General features: G+C 37.4%; 1 protein-coding gene across 4 annotated transcripts in view; it reads left to right on the forward strand.

Moving 5' to 3' along the window:
• efl1 (elongation factor like GTPase 1) overlaps nucleotides 1–15,109 on the forward strand; it is a 149,875-nt gene extending 134,766 nt beyond the window's left edge. For all 4 annotated transcript variants that reach the window (XM_017478430.1, XM_017478431.3, XM_017478429.1 and 1 more), the window contains exons 19-20: nucleotides 5,820–6,004; nucleotides 13,847–15,109. In XM_017478430.1, coding sequence (XP_017333919.1) covers nucleotides 5,820–6,004; nucleotides 13,847–14,035 — 374 coding nt within the window. In that variant the 3' untranslated portion in view covers nucleotides 14,036–15,109. The remainder of the gene's footprint in view (nucleotides 1–5,819; nucleotides 6,005–13,846) is intronic.
• The last annotated feature ends 8,207 nt before the right edge of the window (nucleotides 15,110–23,316 follow it).

The raw sequence follows: 23,316 nt of genomic DNA on the forward strand, positions 1-23,316 counted from the left end.
TTGATTCACTATGCAACACACAAAACCATACCGGAGCTCTAATGTGCAAAACAGTGAATAGGACAACAGAGTCTGAAAGGAATTAGACAAAATGACGAAATCTATTCAGTTGCAATAAGTAGACATATACAGCCTTGTATTTGCAGTAACTACAAGTGTAAATTAGCAAAACTTCAGCTCCAGTTGAATGACATGAAAACGTTACACTTCAAGTCAAATTAAGTCACATTGTTATGGATGGAATATCACATGTCCAGACTGTCAATGTTGTGATTTTTCTTAATCGCCACCAACCACATAAAAAACGCTGGCTTTCACCACAAGCATAGCTAAACAGTTGACCTTGAGAAGCATTGCACATACTGTTTTTTCATCGTGTAACATCATGCATTTGTTGGAATGGTGTAACACTATTGTGTCCCAGCACATGTGCTTTTGATCTCATGTTTGCTGTGCGTGAGAAATACATTGCAGCAATGCAACTTCCACAGTGTATTCATGGTCAAGAGAGGTGAAATGTCAATAAGCAGGGAGTTTCATTCTCGTGTTTGGAGCATGCTTTCTCTTGGTACATTTGTAGTTGAGGAAAGTAACTTTTCATAAATGACAGTTTTACTTTGATTGGTCCTAGTCCAGGATCCTAGTTACACACACAAAAAAAGCACAACAGTTCTAATTAACCAGACTAAATAAATAAGAATACATAGTTAGTTAAACAGAACTTCAGTAGAATGAAATGTGCAGCAGATGAACACCATGAACAGTATGCCGACCAACATCGAATGTCTTTGAACTAGACAAAAGCTATGTTACCTCTGAAAATTCAATAATATGTAATATAGTACTGTGCAAAAGGCACCCTATTTTTTATTTTTGAGTACAAACCTTGTTATAGATTTTTATTTTCTGACTTCTGCATTATCAAGTCAGTACAAGAAATAAGTTAGATTTCCAAATATTACGTTTCCAGCACGAAATTAAATGTTAAATAAAAATGTTTGTATGTCAATAAAGAAAGCAGCATATTACATAAGAGACACTTTTCAGACAAAAAACATAATGAAGGCTGCTGGATTTTGCTGCAAAAGTAAGAAGTAAGTGCAACAGTCAAAGTCTCCAGAAGAACTGTGACTGGTTCTGCAAGATGCTCAATAAAACTTATAGGTCATTTCCTTATCAAACTGCACTAATTGTCCCGGAGACTACTATTTTTATTTTATTTTTTTGTCGCACCAAATATTGACTTTTTTTTATTTACTGCTGTTTACCTTTACTGTTTTACTGTTTACTGCTCTTTACGGTATTTATTTTTAAATGTAGAAACACTTATTTTCGTTATTTTGAAGTCATGTTTGCTCTACGGCATTTTTTTGCCTGTGCCTAAAACTTTTGCACAGTACTATATTTTGGTAAATATGGATCATTATTTACTTATCCAACAGCAAAAAAATATATGGTAAGCATGCATAGGCAAGTAGGAAGTTAATACACTACAGAAAGTTGTTGATTCTGTCATTATTTGCATCATACTTTTTAAAAAATCAGATTTATCACAAATATTAACATGTATGTCATTTACACACACACACACACACCCCCCACCCCCCCTTATTGAGGGCATTGATTACAACAAGGCAAAAATGATAAACTAAACTAAACATGGGGGAAAGATCCGTCAGGGTAAACTTGAACACATATTTGCGACCCTTCAAAGCTGTGCTCTTTTGGTTTTGGAAAAGAAAAATGAAAATAATTGAATGCTTTTACTAAATAGTCTTTACAACAGCTGGGTGCTGTTTCTCTTTGCACAATAATTTTCATTTCTGACACGTGGATAAAAATGTCCCTATAAGAAACTGCATATCGGACATAAAAAAATATTTTAAGTGGCAAGGAGAGCACAATCAAAGAAGAAATTACTTGAAATGTTAAAACTCTTGGAGCGTTTCACAAAAAATAACTAAATAAATAAATATGATACACAAAGCATAGATGCCTTTCATAGCAACAAATACATCAAAAGTGTAAAGAATGTATAATAGACAACAGTTAATGTTAGCCTTATATTACTATGTCATGGACAGGGCTTGATATTTTTATATGATCTCATACCCAGAGGAGTCACGTCCAATGCTATGTTAGCATAGCACTTTCATAGTTTAATGGGGCCAGTTATGTTTTATTTTATTTATTTATTTATTTTAAATATTAATAGTAAGGCAATGTCTTCGGGAAGACTACTAATTTATTACAGTTTGGATAAAAAAAAGGTAAACACCATCCATTTAAATCTTCGGATGTCAGGTTTCATTATTAATTGTCAAATTTCTTATGTAATTTAAATTGGTTATGGTTATTGGAAAAGGGTATGGCTGTTAGATTAGTCAGATATCCAATTATAATGTTTTTATAACAGATTTTTTTATTTTATCATTATACATATATATATATATAAAAAAAATCCTTTTTGTTGCAGCCCTAGCATGAACATGCAGCCAGTATCTAATAACAAACCATACCATTATTAATACCATTATTAAGTCAAAAGCTCATTATTGGACATAATTTTAAGAAAACTATTAAAATAACAGTTTTGATTATTTTTTCAAATAGACTTTTGGGAACCTTCAAATGGAACCTTAATACCTGCCTTTCAGTTGCTATTCGAAGTGACTTTTAGACTTTTTTTGTTTGTTTTTTTGTATGTTTGTTTTTAATTATTTTTATTTTTAGGAGCAAATGCAAAGCAGTCGTGTTATTTTTGTCATCTGGGTAAATTTTTTGGGCGTTATTAAGTTTGCACCTGTTTTTATTATTTATGTATTGTATCATTTTTTGCTCTTTTAAACACATAAAACCTTTAATTAATCAGGTGCCCAGGTAAACGTGTAATAGGTAGATGACAAAGAAAAACCTGGTAAAAAAAACAGTCACTTTACCACAAGATAAAACTTATTTTCTGTCAGAACTCAACCATAAATTGTAGTTATTTTGATGTGCCCTTGTATAGCAATATTCATAACCGCACCAGTTTTATTTATATTAACCCCCCACCCCCACCCCCACCCCGGCCTGCTTTATTTCATCCGTCCTCTCATGGTAGTTAATCAAACGTGTTTGTAAAATGTTTCCAAACCCACATTACTTAGCCAGGTCTTCAGAGAGGAAATCGCATGTCACATACAAACAGGAAGCAGTGCTCCCTGCTCCATAATTGGAAGCTGCTGTGGGTCAGCCATGTTCAGATGAGATGATGTCACAGCACCAGGTCCATGAACAAAGACAGGGTTTGTCTGCTGACTGAAAAGGGAGCTGTTAAGGGATTCTGTCCTAAGAGGACCTCTACCCTTAGAGTAATTTTAACCCTGTGTGTGAAAGGTAACACTAATAATAATTAAATGAGATGAATTAATAATTAAAAAAAAACCCACAATGCCTCTTTGAAAATGTGTGTGCAATATACATGACTCAATCCCTGTTTTAACACGGGGCTGATTAATCAAATCCATTCACATTTTCTCACATGCTCTCAGTTGTATATATGGATAGTTAGTCCTTTAAAGGCAACAAAGTTTTAGGCTATTATCTGTGTTTTTGTCAGAGCTTTAGCATTGCACCTATACCTCACTGGTGTGAAGGTGTTATTGGAGTGTCACTAGTGCCTTCATTTTCATTCGTGGTTAAGTCTAGGGTGATGCAGTGTTGTACTGTTAGTAGAGTTATATAACAGATTCACTGTTCATGCTTCTACATTTTGCTCAGTTTTGTCAATGTTTCTGCATCAAAACTATAGTTAGCTATCTAATGGTACAGCTCTGGCTAGGCTTGTGTGATATTGATTTTTTTTTTCTCCCTGCTTGCCATTTTCCATTTTAAAATGTAACGATAAATGAAGTAATCATCCAGAAACGATGGCCCAAAGAAAAGACAGGAAAATTGCATTTCCACCATTTCAGGATTAAGGAGAGTAGGGGAGACGTAATAATACCACCAGCTGTGCAGTCAAGTGCTGCTGCGGCAATTGCTACAACTCGGCTGGATGGTGGATATTTAGATGATTCTGCAGTAATGTGCAATAAACAGTAACAAAAACATTACAGTGCATTTTCAATATAATCCTTTTCTAAATCGCCTGCCTAATGTCCACATGGGCTAGATACTCACTGTTGATGCTGCTCAGGTTTATTTATTTATTTATTATTTTATTTATTTTATCAAGTGACTGGCACAGGAAAGATCAGGTGAACACAGGTCTAAACAAAAAAAAAAGGAAACAGCTTTATTAATCACTTTCTAATTATCATCACCATTAACAATTATTTATATTATATTATTATAAAAAAAAAATACTTTTTGTAAGGCGTTAGACTACACTTTGTTGAAGGCCTATTTAATCTTTTTGGGTCAAAATCTTCCTACTTTTTGTCTTTTGGCCAAAAAAAAAAAAGTTCAATTTTTTGACCATTCTTGCTCAAAATGTTTCAGTTGCATCCCTAAAAATATCTGATTACTGTTAAGTATATACCCTAATCAGCCATAACGATACATTAAGAGCCAGGGGGGATGGTCAGTGTAAATTATTATTTTGTTTAAAGATCCATTTAGTTCTGCCCTTCAAAAGCTAAATAAGATATTTATGTCTCCCAGAAGACAAAATACTAACAATTTACACCGACCATCCTGTTCAAAAGTTTACATCCCCCTGGCTCTTAATGTAACCTTCTTGAGCATCAATGAATGTTTGCACCTTTTGTAATGGTTGTGTACGAGTCCCACAGTTGTCTTATTCAGGACAGAACTAAATAAAAAACAACATGGGATTTAACACGTGTCTGTATGTATGTGTGTGTGTGTGTGTGTGTGTGTGTGTGTGTGTGTGTATATGTATGTATGTATGTATGTATATATATATATATATATATATATATATATATATATATATATATATATACGATAGTTTGAATAAATGTGTTAGGTTTTTTTAAGATGAAGGTCAAGAAGGAGAATGCAAAATACAAAACGCGGTGTTCGCCCATTAAATAAATATTAATCCACGCATTTCTTGTGTTGACATAAATCATGTATTTCATGCTTGAAACTCACAAGGGGATATCAGTGAACGGATGTCATCTGCATTTCCCTCCGGCAGGAAATTTTCTCATTTCATAAAATAAGCACGCTCTGTCCATCCAGGCGTAGATGTTCTCAGTGGTGTGTGTCCTCTGCGCAGATACAGAGTGATTACACTTGTATTGGTTGCTTCATGTGTTTCGTGTGTGCTGGTTTCCAGGCCACTCGTTTAGTCACTCGTGTGTCCGTCATGTCCTGATCCGCAGGACTATGGTGTGAAGGGTGTTAAGTGATGTCTGAGTGATCTCTCAGGCCCGGGATGAAGAGGTCAGCGGTCAGCCGCCTCTCTCTACTGTCTGTCAGCAGCTATTATTGTACGAGCTGCGCTCTGTTAACACACTCCGGTCTCCTGGGCTGCTTTGTAAAACACACAGCGTTCAGCTCTTCCCCTCACTTCCACCTATTCTTGTTCAGCTGAAGTGTGTGTGTGATGAGCTACAGGGTGTGTGCGTGTTTATAAAAGGAGGAGGTTGTCCAGAAGAGAATACGCAGATGAATCCCACACTGTGTGTGTGTGTATATGTGTGTGTGTGTGTGTGTGTGTGTGTGTGTGTGTGTGTGTGTGTGTGTGCACGTATCTGCCCTATGTCATATTATCAGCTTTCTGTAAGTGATGACATTAATGACTCATTATTAAAGACTTATGTTTGTGTGTGTGTGTGTGTGTGTGTGTGTGTTTGTTTGGATAGGGCGTGTGTATGGCGTCCTCTCCAAACGTGAAGGTCGTATCCTCAACGAGGAGATGAAAGAGGGATCAGACGTGTTCATCATCAGAGCCGTACTGCCGGTGGCCGAGAGCTTCGGATTCGCTGATGAGATCCGCAAGAGGGCAAGCGGCCTGGCAAGCCCTCAGCTGGTGTTCACTCACTGGGAGGTGAGAGAGAAGGACACTGGGAGGACATAGGGAACTGAAAAGGGAGGGAAGGAAGGAAATGAAACGATTATTAAAATAAGGAATGATAATAGATAAATAAACAAAAATGAAGTATAACAGAAGAAAGAAAGGAAGAACAATGATATTAAAATAAACTATCATAAAAATAAATGAATTAATAAAATAAGCAGTGATAGAAAGGAATGATGGATGGATGGATGGATGGATGAAAGCCAAAGGTAGGAAAAGAGAGTTAATAAATGAATGAAGGGAAGGAAATATAAACGGATAATGATGAGTGAAAAGGGGAAATGGGAAAGAAGGGAGAATAAATTGCATAGAAGGTCATATCATATAGTAATATATGTAAATAATATACAGATGCTATATAACTCATCCTTATTGCCGCTGCTTCTTATGGAATCTCCATAAACACACACACACACACACACACACACACACACAAGTGGAATGCTTATTTAATTCTGTATTTAACTCCCCAGCTTACTGTACATTGTGTTTCTTAAATGTGGCCTTTGTGATTCGAGAGTGTGATCTGAGGCTGCTGTCTCTGTGTGTGTGTGTCTGTGTGTGTGTTCTCCTCTTAGAGTTAAACTGCTGCTGTCATACTTTCTTTGTTTCCATCAGGTTGTCCAGCTAACTGTTGAATTGTGCAATTTCCACAAATAACTGATTTACTGATTTAGAGGTCTTCCCTGAATTCTTATCTCCACACACACACACACACACACACACACACACACACACAATATAGTTCTATTCCTAGAAAACCCACATGACATTTACTAACAAATGCAATGTCAAAACACTACTATAAACATTTTATTCTACTTGGATAATTTTTTTTAATCATGCTCACCTGTTCTCAGTGTGTTTTTATTTTATTTTATTTAAAAACATTTTTTAGATTTAGCATATACCTCACTCCTAATGCATAATGCACATGCCATTTGTTTACTGGCAAATCTAGTTCTCTAGGATTCCTGCGTCACATCACATCAGGAACGCTGAATCTTGGAAGAGTTTTGTTTTGGCTTTAAAGCTGATTTTCTGTACCCACGTGTGTGCACATACACGCACACACAGACACACACAGTTAATAATTTTTTGGTTTCGTTGAGAAACCACACTAGCTCCTGGGACACACTGTATATCAGAATATTCCAATGTTGGCATGTGCTTTGTTTATCCAAATTGCAGCATTTATGGTAATTATGACTCTTCATCGGTAATCGTGTGTGTAAACTTCATTTAGATGAAAGGGTTGCTATTGAGAAAATATTTGTCATAAACAGTCATCAACCTCACATCTGTACAGCTTATCGAGAACATCTGTGTGAGATGGGAAATGTGGGAGAATTATTGATACAAGGGTTTGGGGGGGACGCTCTGTGTGTGTGTGTGTGTGTGTGTGTGTGTGTGTGCACGGGCGTGGAACTGGTGAAGCCATTCAACCTGGGTGACCTGTGGCTGGAAAGAGCATGTGTGTGTGTGAGTTATAGCCAACAAGAGTCTTATAAAGTCAAACCCGCTGTACCTCTTCATTCTTCTTTTCACCTATTCTCTATCTCTCTTTCTCTCTCGCGTGCTCTCTCAACCTCGATCGCCTCGTACCTCCAGGGTTGTGGCATCGAATCCCATCTCCGCCCTCTGTGCACGGAGCTTGCATGCTTCCCTGTGTTTCGGGGGTTTCCTCCGGGTACTCCAGTTTCCTCCCCCAGTCCAAAGACGTGTTGTAGGCTGATTGGCATTTACAACTTGTCCATAGTGTGTGAATGGGTGTGTGCGGGGTTTACACCCCGTCTAGGATGTCCCCCGTCTTGTCCCTCGAGTTCCCTGGGATAGGCTCCAGGACCTCTCGCGATTGTGATAAGCGGTATGGAAAATGGATGTATGGATGTGTGATGATAATTGATTATAAATCTATTATTAGTGCAAAAAAAATACAGACAACTGGTGTGTAAAAACATATTTTAAGAAGATTCTGAACGAACTTGGTCACATATGGATCAAAATCTGGTAAATTAAACTGGACTGTATCATAGCAGATTCAGTGGTGTTGTCAAATATCGAATTGGGGAATAGCTGCATAACAAATATTATTTGTAAAAATTGTCTCACTGCTTGCCAGGATGCCACACGCTTAGCTGCTGATAGAATGATTTCACATCTTCTCTCATAGTATGTATGGAAGTGATTAACTCTTGCTGCTGTCATGTCACAGAGAGGTTTTAGACACAGCCTCAGTCAGGTGTGTGTGTGTGTGTGTGTGTGTAGTCAAATGGCAGGGGTTGACATTAGCAGAGACAGGTGTCATAATCAGGGTGTGTGTGTGTCTCTGTGTGGCTCATCCTGCTGTGTTGCGAGACCATTAGGCACATATGCCACAGTCTCAGTCTATCTGCCAAGTGTCTTCTGCCCCTGGCGTGAGGAAGAGACACACACACACACACACACACACACACACACACACAGAGACACATCGACCTGCTGGCCATTGGCATAGCTTGAGCAGTTCAGGTCACCTAATCTAATTATGTACACGGCATCAGGGCTGGGTGTGTGTGTGTGTGTGTGTATGTGTGTGTGTGTGTGTGTGTGAGAGAGAGAGAGAGAGAGAGAGAGAGAGAGAGAGAGATAGATGCTGTTAGTGTAGCTGCATGCTGACACTAGACTGTTATGTGGTCATGAAACACAATTGGTGTCACTCAGTGTAAGCCCTGTTTGTCTCTCTCACACACACACACAGTCATAGTCTGAGGGTTCATTAAATCTTATGTTTGGTTTGACTCCCATTCATTATCCATCCTCACCACTATTCTGTAATTATTAGGAGATGAACAGGCATAATGAGAGCATAGATGACTCTTTAGTACACTAGTACGTGCCCAAATGTAATCATATTTTCCTCAACAAATAAAATTGATACAGAAATGTCAGAATCAGTTGATTGGACTTATGTGAAATATTTCCTTTTGAAAAGGTGAATCTACAAAAATATATGATCAGATGCACAGAATAGGCAAAGCAAGAGGAAACCCCTATGATATGTGTATGTGTGCTAATGCTTCACCCAGTTTTTTTTTTTTTGTAATTAAATTTTTTATCCCAGAGGAAAAACCTGCCTTTTGTAATGTATGTCTTGTTAGGCTTATGTAGAAGTAGCTACCTGGAGTTAGCATACCTGAATACCAAAGTCACTGAAATTCATTTACTTTCATGAAGTGTATGCAGTATATTAAATATAGTCTTGTAACAAAGCATATTAGAGTAACATTATTACGTTCAACCACTTAACAATAGAGCTGTTCCGTCTTGTAGTTGTAGTGTAGTGTTTTAGCCACTGCAGAACTTTCACTTAACCAAAGCACATCAAAGAGGAAAAGGAGTAAAGCTTTATTTCCGTGTGTATTTCTAAAGAAATTCTCTTATTCCATTTAAAAAGTTAAAACTTTGTCTAAAGCCTAAAACGGTTCATTTCTAATTGAGTAAAATCACTCTTTTTTGTTTGTTTGTTTAAACATAAACTAACTAACCAAATTACTAAAATATGTACTAAAATACATATTAATACTAAAATAAAAGACAAAAAATAATTTAAAAGTATTTGTTAAGATGAATGTTGATTAGACTGAGAGTGAAATGGAAAAGAACGCAATGGAATGGTGTGCAGTGGAATACACACAGGTTCCAGTGTATTTGAGTATACATGTTGGAATAATGTAGTAGAATAGAATAAATTGGAATAGAATAGACTGGAATAATAGAATACAATGAATGGAATAGAATAAACTTGAATGAAATATATAACTTGGACAGGGGTGGAATGGAATTAACTGAAATGGAGTAGAATGGAATGGGGGAGTGTGGAAAGAAATGGAGTGGAATGAGTTAAAACGAATGTCATGGGATGGTAGGATGAAATGGAGAACAACAGAATGGGAAAGGAAAGATATGAGATACAGTGGAGGATGGAATGGAGTAGGAGAGTCAGAATGTAATAAAATGTATCCACTGATTAAGAAGAGGATGAAATAGAGTGGAATGGATTGAGTTACATTAAATAGGAATGAATTAGTATTAAGTGAATGGAATCTTAGGGAATGATAGAGACATATAAAGACAGAGACTAATAGAGAAAGAAAAAGAGGGACAGGACTGGAAACCATTCACTTAATTCGGGGATATTCACCGCAAACACACACACACATACACACACACACACACACACAAACAAATGTCCTTCTCATCCTCACTGTTCTCCAGAGAGGCTGGGTGGCAGATGCTGGTTGAGGGCGTAAATGGGGCCGTTGATGCCATCTGTGCTGCAGTAAAAGAGCTCCCAGGGCTGTGTGTGTGTTTATCAGGGCCTCTGCCGGACTTGTACAGTAATCGTACCTCCTGTCTATTTTCAGAGCATGAAGTCATTGTCTCTCACTCTCTCTCTCTCTCTCTCTCTCTCTCTCTCTCTCTCTCTCTCTCTCTCTCTCTCTCTCTCTCTCTCTCTCCCTCTGTTTCTGTCTCTGTCTCCCTGTGTGTGTACGTGTGTGTAGCTGCAACCATTGCGTCATACCCATGGCACCTGCTACTGGCTGTGTCTTTCTTTCTGTGTGTGTGTGTGTGTGTGTGTGTGTGTGTGTGTGTGTGTCTGCACACACACACATGCAGTGCTCTCCATAATGAGCATTCTGTCAGACTGCCTTTCTTGACAATAGAGACAGTAGAGAGACTTAAACTGAATAATAAATCAGACACGTACATTAGGACTGTGTTATAGCGTAACAGTGTTGTATAACATTATAGACAATAAAGTTTTTAAAACTTCTTTAAAAAATTGTAATAAAAAATAACCGCATTTGTACTTTGTTCTAATAACAGCACAACAAAAAATTATTTGAATTTATAAAACAACAAATGATTATTCATATGATATAAGGATTATCAGAGAAGAATAAGAATAATTACAGTTGTTTTTACAGAATATTTTATTGAACAAATGTTATGTTTTCATATATTTTAATGTAAATAGATAACTGACGATACATTATTCTAGGTGTTGATTTATAGCAGCACGAGTGATGTTCAGTGGTGTCTCTGTGTGGTTATTGCAATGGGACATTTAGAGCCTGGAGCATCAATCCAGCATTACACTGATGTCAATTAACTGAATGCAAAAACTATATTAAGTGTACTAAAGAGTTTCTTTCCTTCTTTCTTTCTTTCCTTCTCCACATGTTTATTTAGGACAAAATAGCCTTTCATTTATTTTGGCTTTCTACGCCATTATTTTTTGTTGAACTGTAAGTAGTTACAATTTCATCTCAGGCTGGCTGAGTTTATTGGCAATGTTCTGTTTTTTTGTATTATTATTTTTTTTATTATTATTGTTTTTTTTAATGGTTTCCAAGTTAATACTTTTGATTAGTTTCCTGGAGTGTAATTTCACTTCTGCTAAAACAAGTTTGTTAGAGATTTAAGATTCTCAGGCACTCAGTTCACAACTGTAAAATAATAATCCCCATTTGCACCAACCATTATTCTTGGGCATGTATTGATAGAAATAGTTTTATATATATATATATATATATATATATATATATATATATATATATATATATATATATATATATATATATATATAGTTATACAATTATATAGTTATAATAGTTTATAAATATATATAAAACTATTACCCAAAAGAATCACTTGGAACTGTGATAATATAATATTGCAATATATAGTCTTAACCAATTAACAACATCATGCCCAATTGTTGCTGATTAAATCTATACTCGTCTTGGTGACATTACTGTCCTTCACTATATTTAATGCAGCTGTCACTCATTTGTATTTTTGCACAAGGACAGTTCTCTGAGATACTGCGCCTGTACTTTAGTATTTTTGCACAATTTCTGAAATCTATTTACTGCAATACATACACCAATCAGTCATAACATTAAAAACCCCTGTCAAGGAGTGGGATGTATTAGGCAGCAAGTGAACAGTCAGTTTTTGATGTTGATGTTTTGGAAGCAGGGAAAATGGGCAAGTGTAAGGATCTGATTGACTTTGACAAATTGTGACGGCTAGACAACTGACTGGGTTAGTGCGTCTCCAGAAAAGCAGGTCTTGTGGGGTGTTAACGATGATGCAGTGGCTAGTACCTACCAAAAGTGGTCCGGCAACAGGGTCGTGGGCACACAAGGCTGACTGATGCGCATGGGGAGCGATGACTAGCCCGTCTGGTCCGATCCGAAGAAGAGCTACTGTAGCATAAATTGCTGAAAAAGTTAATGAGATTAACTTTAATGCATATAGGGCTGCATAGCTGCAGACCCACATGGAATCATATTTTCTTTTACATCATGTGGACGGCCTTGTGTGTGTGCATTGCTTACCTGGGGAAGAGATGGAACCATTATGCACTATGGGAAGAAGGCAAGCTGGCGGAGGAAGTGTGATGCTCTGGGTAATGTTCTGCTGGGAAACCTTGGGTCCTGGCATTCATGTGGATGTTACTTTGACACCTACCACCTTCCTAAACATTGATACAGACCAAGTACACCTCTTCATGGCAACAGTATTCCTTAATGGCAGTGGCTTCTTTCACCAGGATAATGCGTCCTTCCACACTTCAAAAAATTGTTCTAGAATGGTTTGCGGAGCATGACAAAGAGTTCAAGGTATTGACTTGGCCTCCAGATTGAGCGTCTGTCGGATGTGCTGGACAAACAAGTCCGATCCACGGAGGCCCCACCTCACAACTTGCAGAACTTAAAGGATCTGCTGCTAACGACTTTGTGCCACATAGCACAGCACATCTTCAGAGGTCTTGTGGAGTCTGTGCCTCAAAGCTGTTTTGGCAGCACAAGGGGGACCTACACAATATTTGGCAGGTGTTTTTAATGATAAGGCTAATTGGTGTGTATTTATTTATCTATTTTCTCACACATTATATTCTTACTGTCAAGCTGTTTTAATTTACCTTAATTTCTCCATGAAGGATTAATAACTGTTTCTCCTCTTACCTTACCTTATTTGGCTGAAAATAGTCAGGTGATAAAATAAACAATAAGGAATATGACCCAATGGAGTATGCTATTGTAGGGAATTAATCAACCCCAAATTTAATTATTTCCTAATTACAGCATGCATTGAATTGTGTTATTCCTCTCACCACAGCAATTTGCCAGTGATTACATTTTATAAAAATTTAATTACAGAATCACACATCATACTTTTTACTCATTTAACATTGTGGAACGTTCACTAAACAAGTTAGTTGTGTTATTACTTGTTACTGCAGCTATAAACAGTCATTCCCTCACCAGCCTCTCATTCAGCTCTTCACGTTCGAGAGAAAATGCAAAGCCCGTCATTTTGAAGACTTTCTTGTCATTCCAGCTTGACACTGACACTGGAGTCTCTTCCAAAAAAATGCTGAATAAACATCTCTTCACAGAAAACTTCACCATATAGATAACCAGACATGTTTTTTAACTCATTTATGTTGACTATCCAACATATAAGTTTCTGTGAATGAGCTGTTACTCTAGAAACGATAACATATTAGAATGAGCACATATTAATGTAAACCTTCTGACCAATCAGAATCAAGAGTTCAACAGTGATGTACTGAATTTCATAGATGGATGGATTTACTTTATTAATCCACGATGGGAAATTTAAAAAAATCCAAATGCAATTTTGGTATCTGATAATGCCTGTTGTATAACGTTGTAAATAATGCACATCCACTGTCCTATATTTTCAGGTGTTTTATCCAAGAAATATTCTCAGTATGTTTTGTGTGTTCCTCAGGTCATCTTCAGCGATCCGTTCTGGGTGCCCACTACTGAAGAAGAATATCTCCACTTTGGAGAAAAGGCAGATTCAGCCAATCAGGCACTGAAGTACGTGAATGCCGTTCGGAAGCGCAAAGGGCTTTATGTGGAGGAGAAGATAGTCGAACATGCTGAGAAACAACGCACTCTCAGCAAAAACAAATGAACTCTCTTTCGCAGACATTTATTCCCTTATTTTTGAAAATTTCCTCTTACCTCGTAACACCTTTCAGCTGAATGGGTGTTTAAAGTCTAACATTGTACTGAGTTTCAGATAGATAGTTTATTAGCTCCTTTATTGCAACAGAACTTGTGTTTAAATGATAATACATATATAAATAGCGGTCTGGATTATTACAATTGATACAATTCTGGCATAATTGGTGTATAATTAGTATTCTTCATACTAAAGCTTTATGAAAATTTGAAAAATTTAAGCATCATGTTATCATAATTTGTTATGAAAGATTAGGCAAAGATAACAGCAGATTTATATGGTGTGTACTTAATTTACACTATGTTTGTGTATCTACATGCAGTTAATACATGACAGTAGTTAAGCAAAGATTATACACCAAAGTGAACTCAGAAAAAGGTTGGTCTGAACGGTGTAAGACATTTTTTTGACTGAAATTTCTTGAAAGATTTGAGGTTTTATTATTATATATTAAGCAGCCTTCAAGCTAACATCTGTTAAGCCCTCATTGCCAAACCATTCTTTTTTTACTTGAGCTTTTCTTAAAGATATAGTCTGGTGAAAATGTAAATGTACTCCTTTCCTCATTACCCCAAATGAAGTCAATCAGCCAAGACTTCTATTTATTGAGACTTTCATTACTTGTTAGCTACATTGTCCTCCGAGCTCCAGTACAGAACCTAAAAAGAAACTTAGGACATGTAACACACCTTGACTGCTCAACTATATTTGCAGTAAGGGGAACATTGTGTAAAATTAGATTTTTTCACTGAACCATTACTTTAATTTAGCTCAGTTCTGGAGCTGTGTTTCATCTGCGTTTCTCTACATAGTGTGAAAAGCTCCCCATTGGTGAGAGTCAATTGGATAATTGACTAGCCTAGCCTTCTCCTAGCATTCCCAAATGGATTTCATCATGCAGGCTATTAAGACCTTAAATTAAGTTGTGGGGAAGAAAAGAAAACAAGTACAGTGAATTTCAGGGATTAGAAGCATTGAATTATTTTTTTGGAACAAAGACCTTATTAAATTAATTAGAAGCTAGGTCCCTTGTGTGTATGTTGTTTTTTCTTATTAAAACACACTGAAACCACAAAACACAACTATATATAAGTGCAATTCAATGGTCCAATCGAGATATGGATTACATCTTGTCTATGTTTCCAATATGGAGAAAATGGCATCTTGTGGACACCTGACTATCACCTTTATATTTGCTTTTTGAACATCCCACTCTAGAGTTGGTCCCCAAATTGCTGGAAAGAAAGTGGGAAATATATCTAGAAAAAAATGTAAAATAACTTTTCATACGTCAAATATGTGTCTACAAAATTAATGAAGTTGTTTATAAGGTATCTCTATTAGTATTATTGTTTTTAGCCAGGGTATAGGCTGGGTTTAGTTACAGGAAATACTTCTTGTTCCTTTTATTTCCACATTTTAATTCTAAATTTATTTTTCCTGCCTCACTGCTGTGTTATGGACGATTTGTTCATCTAGTCACCAACTTGGCCATAAGACATCACCACTATAACATTCTTAACATTATAAATCACTAACATTATTTAGCTTGCAAACAACATTGCCTTGCTAGTTGGTTTTATTTAGCTACAATTGTTGACATAACATTAGCTAGCTTATACCACAGCAATTAATATAAAACATGCATTTTTATCCATTCATCAGTCCCTCTAGGATATTGTAATTTTGCGATTACATAAATGAATACAAAATCAAACAAACTCCACAATATTTGGAGGAGCTTGCAATTTTTCAAAATTCCCACAGATTTTCTGCAGATTTGGGCCAGGACGCATCATGTGGCGTCATCACAACGTGCATTCAGCCAAAGCCCTCTTCGATTCACGTGCATCGAACGTGAGTACAGCTAAAAAGGTCTCATTTACCAGCAAACTTCACTGCGAAAGAACATGCAAAACAAAAAAGTTTTGTGCAATTGCAATTTCACCAATTCAAGAAGTTTTCTTTGGCCGCAACAATCAGGAAAAACTCAGTGAAATCCTGTATGGACTTATTTATGATTACATTTAACATTGTATAATCTCCACGAAACAAGTTATTACCTATTATCACTTTTTACATGACAGTATAATCAGTATATCTTCCAACAGAGAGCTTCACCACAACAACTATTATACATTTTTATTTGTTAAATAACACATTTTAAAAATGTTATATAAGGCCCTATGAATTAGCTGTTACCATAGGAAACAGTAATGTATTAGAATGAGTGTGTTAATATAAACCTGGGATTTGCCCTGCTGTTGGAGCTCCTGTAAGAGCTGTGCTGTTATAGAAAATTATTAACACTTTCTCACCTGTCAGATTCAACTCAACAGCACTAGCACTGTGGTCTAAAAATAGGTAATAAAATAAATCATTTTTTCTTCAGTTAAGATTAGTTCACTAGGTAACAGTAGCTAGTGGATAATGTTGTTTAGCCAGTAATATTAGTTAATTAGCTGGCATATTAACTTAACTTGGTTGGTGAGGCAGTTAACATTAATGTTAGGTTGTCAAGTATGTTAATAAAAATAAACAATAGTAATTCATAGTAGTTATGCAGTCATTGCATAACTATATTTCAAATGACTTAATTAGCTTAGTTACACAATAGCGCACACATTTATTTTTTTATTTTTTTTTAAATAAATAACTTCTGGCTTAGCAGGAGCTTCTTCCATCCAGCCTGGGGCTTCACATCATCGATCTGCAGTGCTGAAGATCTACTGGTAAAAATAAAAATGATTTGATAAGTTTGTTGGTATTTGATTAAAAAGTTTGCCTTTTATTTCAGAAAGTTTCAGCAGTTCCAGAGTGAGTGTGCTGATCTTTAGCCTCCCTGATGGGCAGCCATCTAAGATCTGTGTTTTGTTTTCCAGTGTGGAGGTTCAGCAGAGAAATCCGATCCTCAATCGGCCATACTGAGCCTGTAGAGTAATGCACAGGGATCCTCCGTTGACCTCTGTGATGCAGTCTGCTAATGGAGCTAATTTAGCAGAGCGGAGGGCTTTAGACAAATCCATCAGATAAAACTCTGGTGGTATATCTGATAACACTCTGAACTCATGCCGATCAGGGAGGTTCCTCTCCGTGCTTTAACATGTATTAGGCTCATAATTTCATTAGCGAGAGTAAGAAGTTTGTCAAGATGAAGTTTGTCATTGTGCTTCTCAAAGGAATCTTCTCAAACTGATTGGTTGCAGAGAAGAGTTTATTTTTATGCATTAAGCAGCTTTCTCCACAGACAGCCATCTGAGAGTTGTCAGTAATTAAATAATACCTGCCGGGCCACTAACAAGATGAAGAAGGGCTTGTTTATTTAAGCGCTGCTTTGGTTTAGATTGAGTGAATGCCATAACAGTAAATTTGAGTACACAGCTGTAATGGCTACAGTGCACTTCTGTCTGAATAGCTACTTCTGAGAATAAATAAATACAGTGTAGAGTAACAGTGCAATACTAAAACAAGACAAATATACAGTCCCTCCCTGTGTATTGGAACAGCAATGCAAATTCTGTTTTTGCTATACACTGACGCTGTAGGTTTGAGAGCAAATGATGAATATCAGATAATAGATCCAAATTTCAGCTTTCATTTCCTGATATTCACATATGGATGTGTTAAACAACTTATAACATGGAACTTTTGATGGCAGACCACTCAATTTTTAGGTGAGCAATGGTATAGGAACATAGTCTTAAAGTAAATAACACTTAATATTATTTAGTTCTATATCCCTTGCTTGCAATAACTGCATCAAGCCATTGCAACCGTTGCATTTTTCTATTGTGTTGCTTTTCCAGCTTCTTTCAGTTGCTGTTTGTTTTGAGGGTTTCCCCGTTCAGTCTCCTCTTCAGGAGGTGAAATACTGCTCAATTGGGTTAAAGTCTGGTGATTGACATGGCCCATCTAAAAACTTCCACTTTTCCCCCCGATGAAGTCCTTTGTTGTGTTGGCAGTGTGTTTTGGGTCATTGATGCAGTTACTCCCAATTAGATTGGATGCATTTCTCTGCAAATTAACAGACAGAATATTTATCTAGACTTCTGAATTAATTCTGCTGCTACCATCATGAGTTACATCATCAATAATAATTACTGAGATTTTTCCAGAAGCAGCCATGCAAGCTCAAGCCATGACATTTCCTACACCATGCTTGACCGATGAGCTTGTATGCTTTGGATCATGAGCAGATACTTTCTTTTTTCACACTCTGGCCTTTCCTTCACTTTGGTCGAGGTTAATCCTAGTACTTTTGTGGCTCATCTTTGTATTTCTTTGAGAATTCCAATCTGGCTTTCTGATTCTTACTGCTGATGAGTGGTTTGCCTCTTGTGATATGGCCTCAATATTTCTACTCTCAAAGTCTTTTTCGAATGGTGGATTGTGATACCTTCATCCCTGCCTTGTGGGGATTGTTAGTGATGCCAATGAATCTTGTTTTTTGTGTTTTTCTTCAAAGCTCTCACTATGTTTGTCATCAATTGCTGTTGTTTTCCTTGGCCAACCTGTTCCATGTCTGGTTGTTAGTAGTTATGACCAATGCTTGTGTAATGACTCTGATTGATTTTCCCTCTCTTCTCATCTTCAACATGGCTTTTCGCCCGTAGACAGCTCTCTGATCTTCATGTTGGTTTATCCGTTTTAACTTCACACGCAAAACCCAGGGCTAAAACCAAGAGTAGACATTCAGAGCTATTAATCATTTAAACAAATAATCTAACCATGCTTACCTGAGAAACAAGAAACCCCTATCAGTCACAGGTTCCAATATTTTTGATCACTTGAATAATGGTTCAAACAAAAGGTGTCATGTTCAGAATTGCTGAACACATTTGATGTAAATATCAGGAAATAAAACCTGAAATCCTGGTCTATTTCTTCATCTTCAGCTCAGTCTCAAATGTATTCATAGTCAGTGTATAGCAAATACAAAAGATTTGTCCTTGCTGTTCCAATACTTTCAGAGGGGACTGTACATGTATACACGTGAATATATGTTTGGTGGGATGGGAACAGAAAAAAACAAACAAGCAAATGCAGCAGTCAGTCTGGGGCTCCTGATTGGCACAGGCGAAAAGTATTTGCCCCATTATCAGGATTTCAAATCGTGACCAAGGGAACAAAATTGGCTGTATTTTCTGGTGAGATGTGATAGAATACTCTCTCTTCCCTGTCAACCACAGCTACACTAACCAGTCATGTGTGTCTGTGAGCTCATGTTTGCGCAAGAGGGCAGACAGTGCTTTTCTCCAAATGTCTTGAGCAGTAGCTCAAAAAGATGGCTAGATGCATAGATACATGCCATACCGAAATAGATATAAGCCTAATGCATTCTATTTGTAATCAGATACCGGCTACCAAAATATCAATGATGCTCAAGTGGCATTACATCATCACATTAACAGAATAGCATTCAACAAATTAATCAGCGATCCTATCAGCACTAAAGTTAACATAACATAAACAAAGATTAAAATTATGTTTAAATTCTGTAGGTGGTATATCAGGAAATGAGACAGACTTATATGGTTCACATTGTAAACTTATAATTGGTTGAAACATGGACGTAATGTTTTTCTACAAGTAGATTAGGTTATAAATATAGAGATGGACAGGGACAGGCCACTTCATTGGAGTTTGAATGCACTTTTAAGGGTAGCCAAATTTTAAAATGCTAGAACCTTACTTGTGGTTGAAATGCATGCATAAGAGACATATTTCTGTTCTATTATTTTCAGAAAGATATATAGTACAAAAGGTAAAAAAAATCCGCCCACCACCACACACCTGTACATGTGTGTCCTTAATAGGCATGTGCTGGTAATCAGTTATAGTATATACCCCAGTCGCAGTACACAATAACGCTATTGTTCACATGGGCAAGTGGAGAAATCTGAGGTCCCCTGAGAGAAGCTCACTTTCCCCCATGTGCAGAAAAAACGTCACAGTCATTTAACTTTCTGGAAAGAAATGCAAACCAGGAACTCATTCATGATCCGTGTAGTTCTCAGACAGCACACTACCCCAACCATATAGTTCTTCATGGTTATCAATACACAAATTCTCATGATTGCATTGTGAAAATGTAAATAAATAAAACGTTAAGCAATTATCGTGACATAATATAGTCACCTGCCCAGTGCTCAGTGAAACAGGGTTGGTACTGATCATACAGCTCCAAGACAGCAAGAGAAAAGGCACTCTGTACACAGATCAGATCTCTATTTGCTCTAATACAAAGGGAGCAAGCAATAAGATAGCAATTCAAGGAGCTGAGAGGACGAGGAGGAGGAGGACGATGAGGGGAAGGCCTTCCTCTCACACTTAGTCATTGTGTGTAATTTGATGAGCTAGCACAAAGCACACTAAGCCCATTAGCTGAAAAGGAGGGGTGTGTGCTCTGATTGATAATGCACCATTATTAGGATCGATGTGGGACCAGGGTGGACACCAGAAGGACAGAGGAACTCGAGCTGCACAAAGGCGTAATGAGGCCAGCGCAGTTCAAGTTTACTCATGGCTAAAATGCCTAGTTCATCACCACCATTATCAGCTCTGTCTGCCTTCTGCTCACATAAACAGAGCCAAATGGAGCCATGAACACCTGAAACACTAATGTTAAATAAAACCCAGGGAGCATCCGTTTGCATCTCATTTACTGGTACTCATTTGCATATTACTAGTTATATTAGTATATCGATTGATATTGATTGGGTAAATAAATACATAATCACACAAATAAGTGAAATGTATATGAATGAAAAGAGATATTAGAACATACATTGTGCTCACTTTAAAGATGAGCGGAAAAACATTTGATGGGAAATAACTGCTTCAGAATGTGTAAAATGTCACAGTAATCAAATCAGAAAAAAAAAAATCCGCTCACACACACACACACTGTCACATACACTCAGTTTGCCTCGCACATATTTCATCACTCCTCATTGTATCCTGTAAACCATGGCAGCAAGACATTGCGCACAAGTGTATGTGTGTGTGTGTGTATGTGTGTGTACACAAGCTGGTAAAAGCTCGGGGAGATCCGTGATCTTATGAGCGAGCACTCCACGACAGCAAGCAAGTACACACACACACACACACAGCAGCTTGCCTGGCCATGAGGTCATCTCTATCCACTGTTACAGTAACACTGAGCAATGCTAACGCTAACAGCTACTGTGTGTTTGATCCCAGAGAGAGAGAGAGAAGGACAGGTTACAATGTGGAGAGAAATAGGGATGGAGAGGACGCAAGAAAAAAAAAAGCAGGACAGGAGAAGATGAAAGAAAACCAGGCAAAAAGAGTGAGCGAGAGGAAGGAGGTAGAGGAGAAGATGGAGAGAAAGATCGAAACAGATGGGGAAACAGGGAGACAGAGTAAGAAGAGAGGAAAAGAGAACCTGAGAGATAACGGGAGAAAAAGGGATAGAGTTGGAAAAAAAGAGGTAGAGGGAAAATATCAACGAGGAGAAGGAGACAGAATGAGAGGGGGAGGCAAAGGAAGGAGAAAGGAAGGACAAAACAAACGGGGGAATGGAGCAAAAAAGTGGGAGGGAGATAGGGTGAAGATTTTAGGGAGTGAATTACATCACTGTATTCAGTGTGTACGTGCGTGCGTGCGTGTGTGTGTGTGTGTGTGTGTGTGTGTGTGTGTGTGTGTGTGACGGTGAATTCTGATCTCTTCCAGACATATACTGGCTGCTGTCAGACTTTCCTGATCAGTGATGAACACACGCACACACATACACACACACCACCAGGACCACAAAGCCTCTGCTGTGTGTCTCTGAGCTTTAACAGCATATCTTCAGTTAAAAGATTCACAGAGAGCTCATTAGTCGAACCAATCCTAAACAGAAAGTGGATTAATCTCAACACTTCTTGTGTGCTGATTCTGATAAAACCTGCTGTGACATGCTGAAGAGTTCCTTAACATGTTTCCGACGTTAACAGGCTTTTATTGTCGATAATACAGACGCTCGGGAGGCAGGACGGCTGCTCTGATATCAGAAACAGTGAAAAGGCCGATGATGAGAGATGATGAGAGCTTGTCCTCGTCTGCCAGTGTAGGAGGGAAGCGTCTTCTCCACTTCCTTTGATCACGCTCTCAGGACTGCCGATGATTCACATACCTCATTAGCGTCCCTACTCCTTTCTCCACCACACCACATTCACCTTTCTCTGAATGGAAAAATGTGTGACTGCACTCTGGCACTTTGGCCTGGAGTTAATTTTCAGGAATCTCCAACCAACTGGATATATGCAGAGGTTGATTCCGATGTACAAAAAAACAAAGCTGCTCTACACTCTGCATCATTGTAGGAGCCATTTACTGTGCAGAACAGTATCAACACCTAAGGGGAAAAAAAAGCAGATTTGAATTTGTTTTGTATTAACTCTGCGTGTCTGCATCAGCACCACGAGGCTCCATATGGTGAACACAATGTGAAGCAAATACCCCATCTGGTCATAAGGTCATCTTTCAGGACCTGTTTTGTGATGTTAACGAGCTAAATTCGTTAGTGTTTTTTTGTTTGTTTGTTTTTGTTTGTTTGTTTTATACCAAAGCACTGTTGGATTCTCTGAAATGATTGGTCAGAAGGTGTTGATTCATTTTCTATAACAGAACGACTCTGACTGTAGTGCCAGCACCAAGACAAATCACAATGTTTATATCATTGTGCTCGTTCTAATGCATTATCGTTTCTATAATAACAGCTAATTCACAAAGACTTGAATGGTTGGCAAACTACTTCATCTAAGGCTATTAATAATAATAAACTCAATGATACAATGAGGTTTTCTGTAAGGAGACGTTTATTCAATAATTAGGGAAGCAGTCTCGGGTGTCAAAACTTCAGGAAGGGACATTGTGCTTTCTGATTTCTCAGTGAGGTTGTCTCATTAACTTCAAAAGAAAAGCTCACCTCAGACATAATACTTCCATGATGTAGCTTATATGGAAGAAGTGTTTCTATATGTTCTGTACAATACACACGGATAGATGATTTATTTTTAAGGTGGTGGTTGTTGTTTTTTTTTTTAGATTTGATATAGCACCTCTATAATTTACTCTGATTGAGTATGAAAAGATAATACATTTCACTTGTAGATACCCTGTACAAAACACAGCATGTGTTACACAAATACATGGTCATTGCTTCCTTCTGTATTAGCTAGCCAGCTAACAGAAATAACATAGACAAATACATCAAATAGCTC

The sequence above is a fragment of the Ictalurus punctatus genome, chromosome 10, assembly GCF_001660625.3.
Source record: "Ictalurus punctatus breed USDA103 chromosome 10, Coco_2.0, whole genome shotgun sequence".
NCBI lineage: Eukaryota > Metazoa > Chordata > Actinopteri > Siluriformes > Ictaluridae > Ictalurus > Ictalurus punctatus.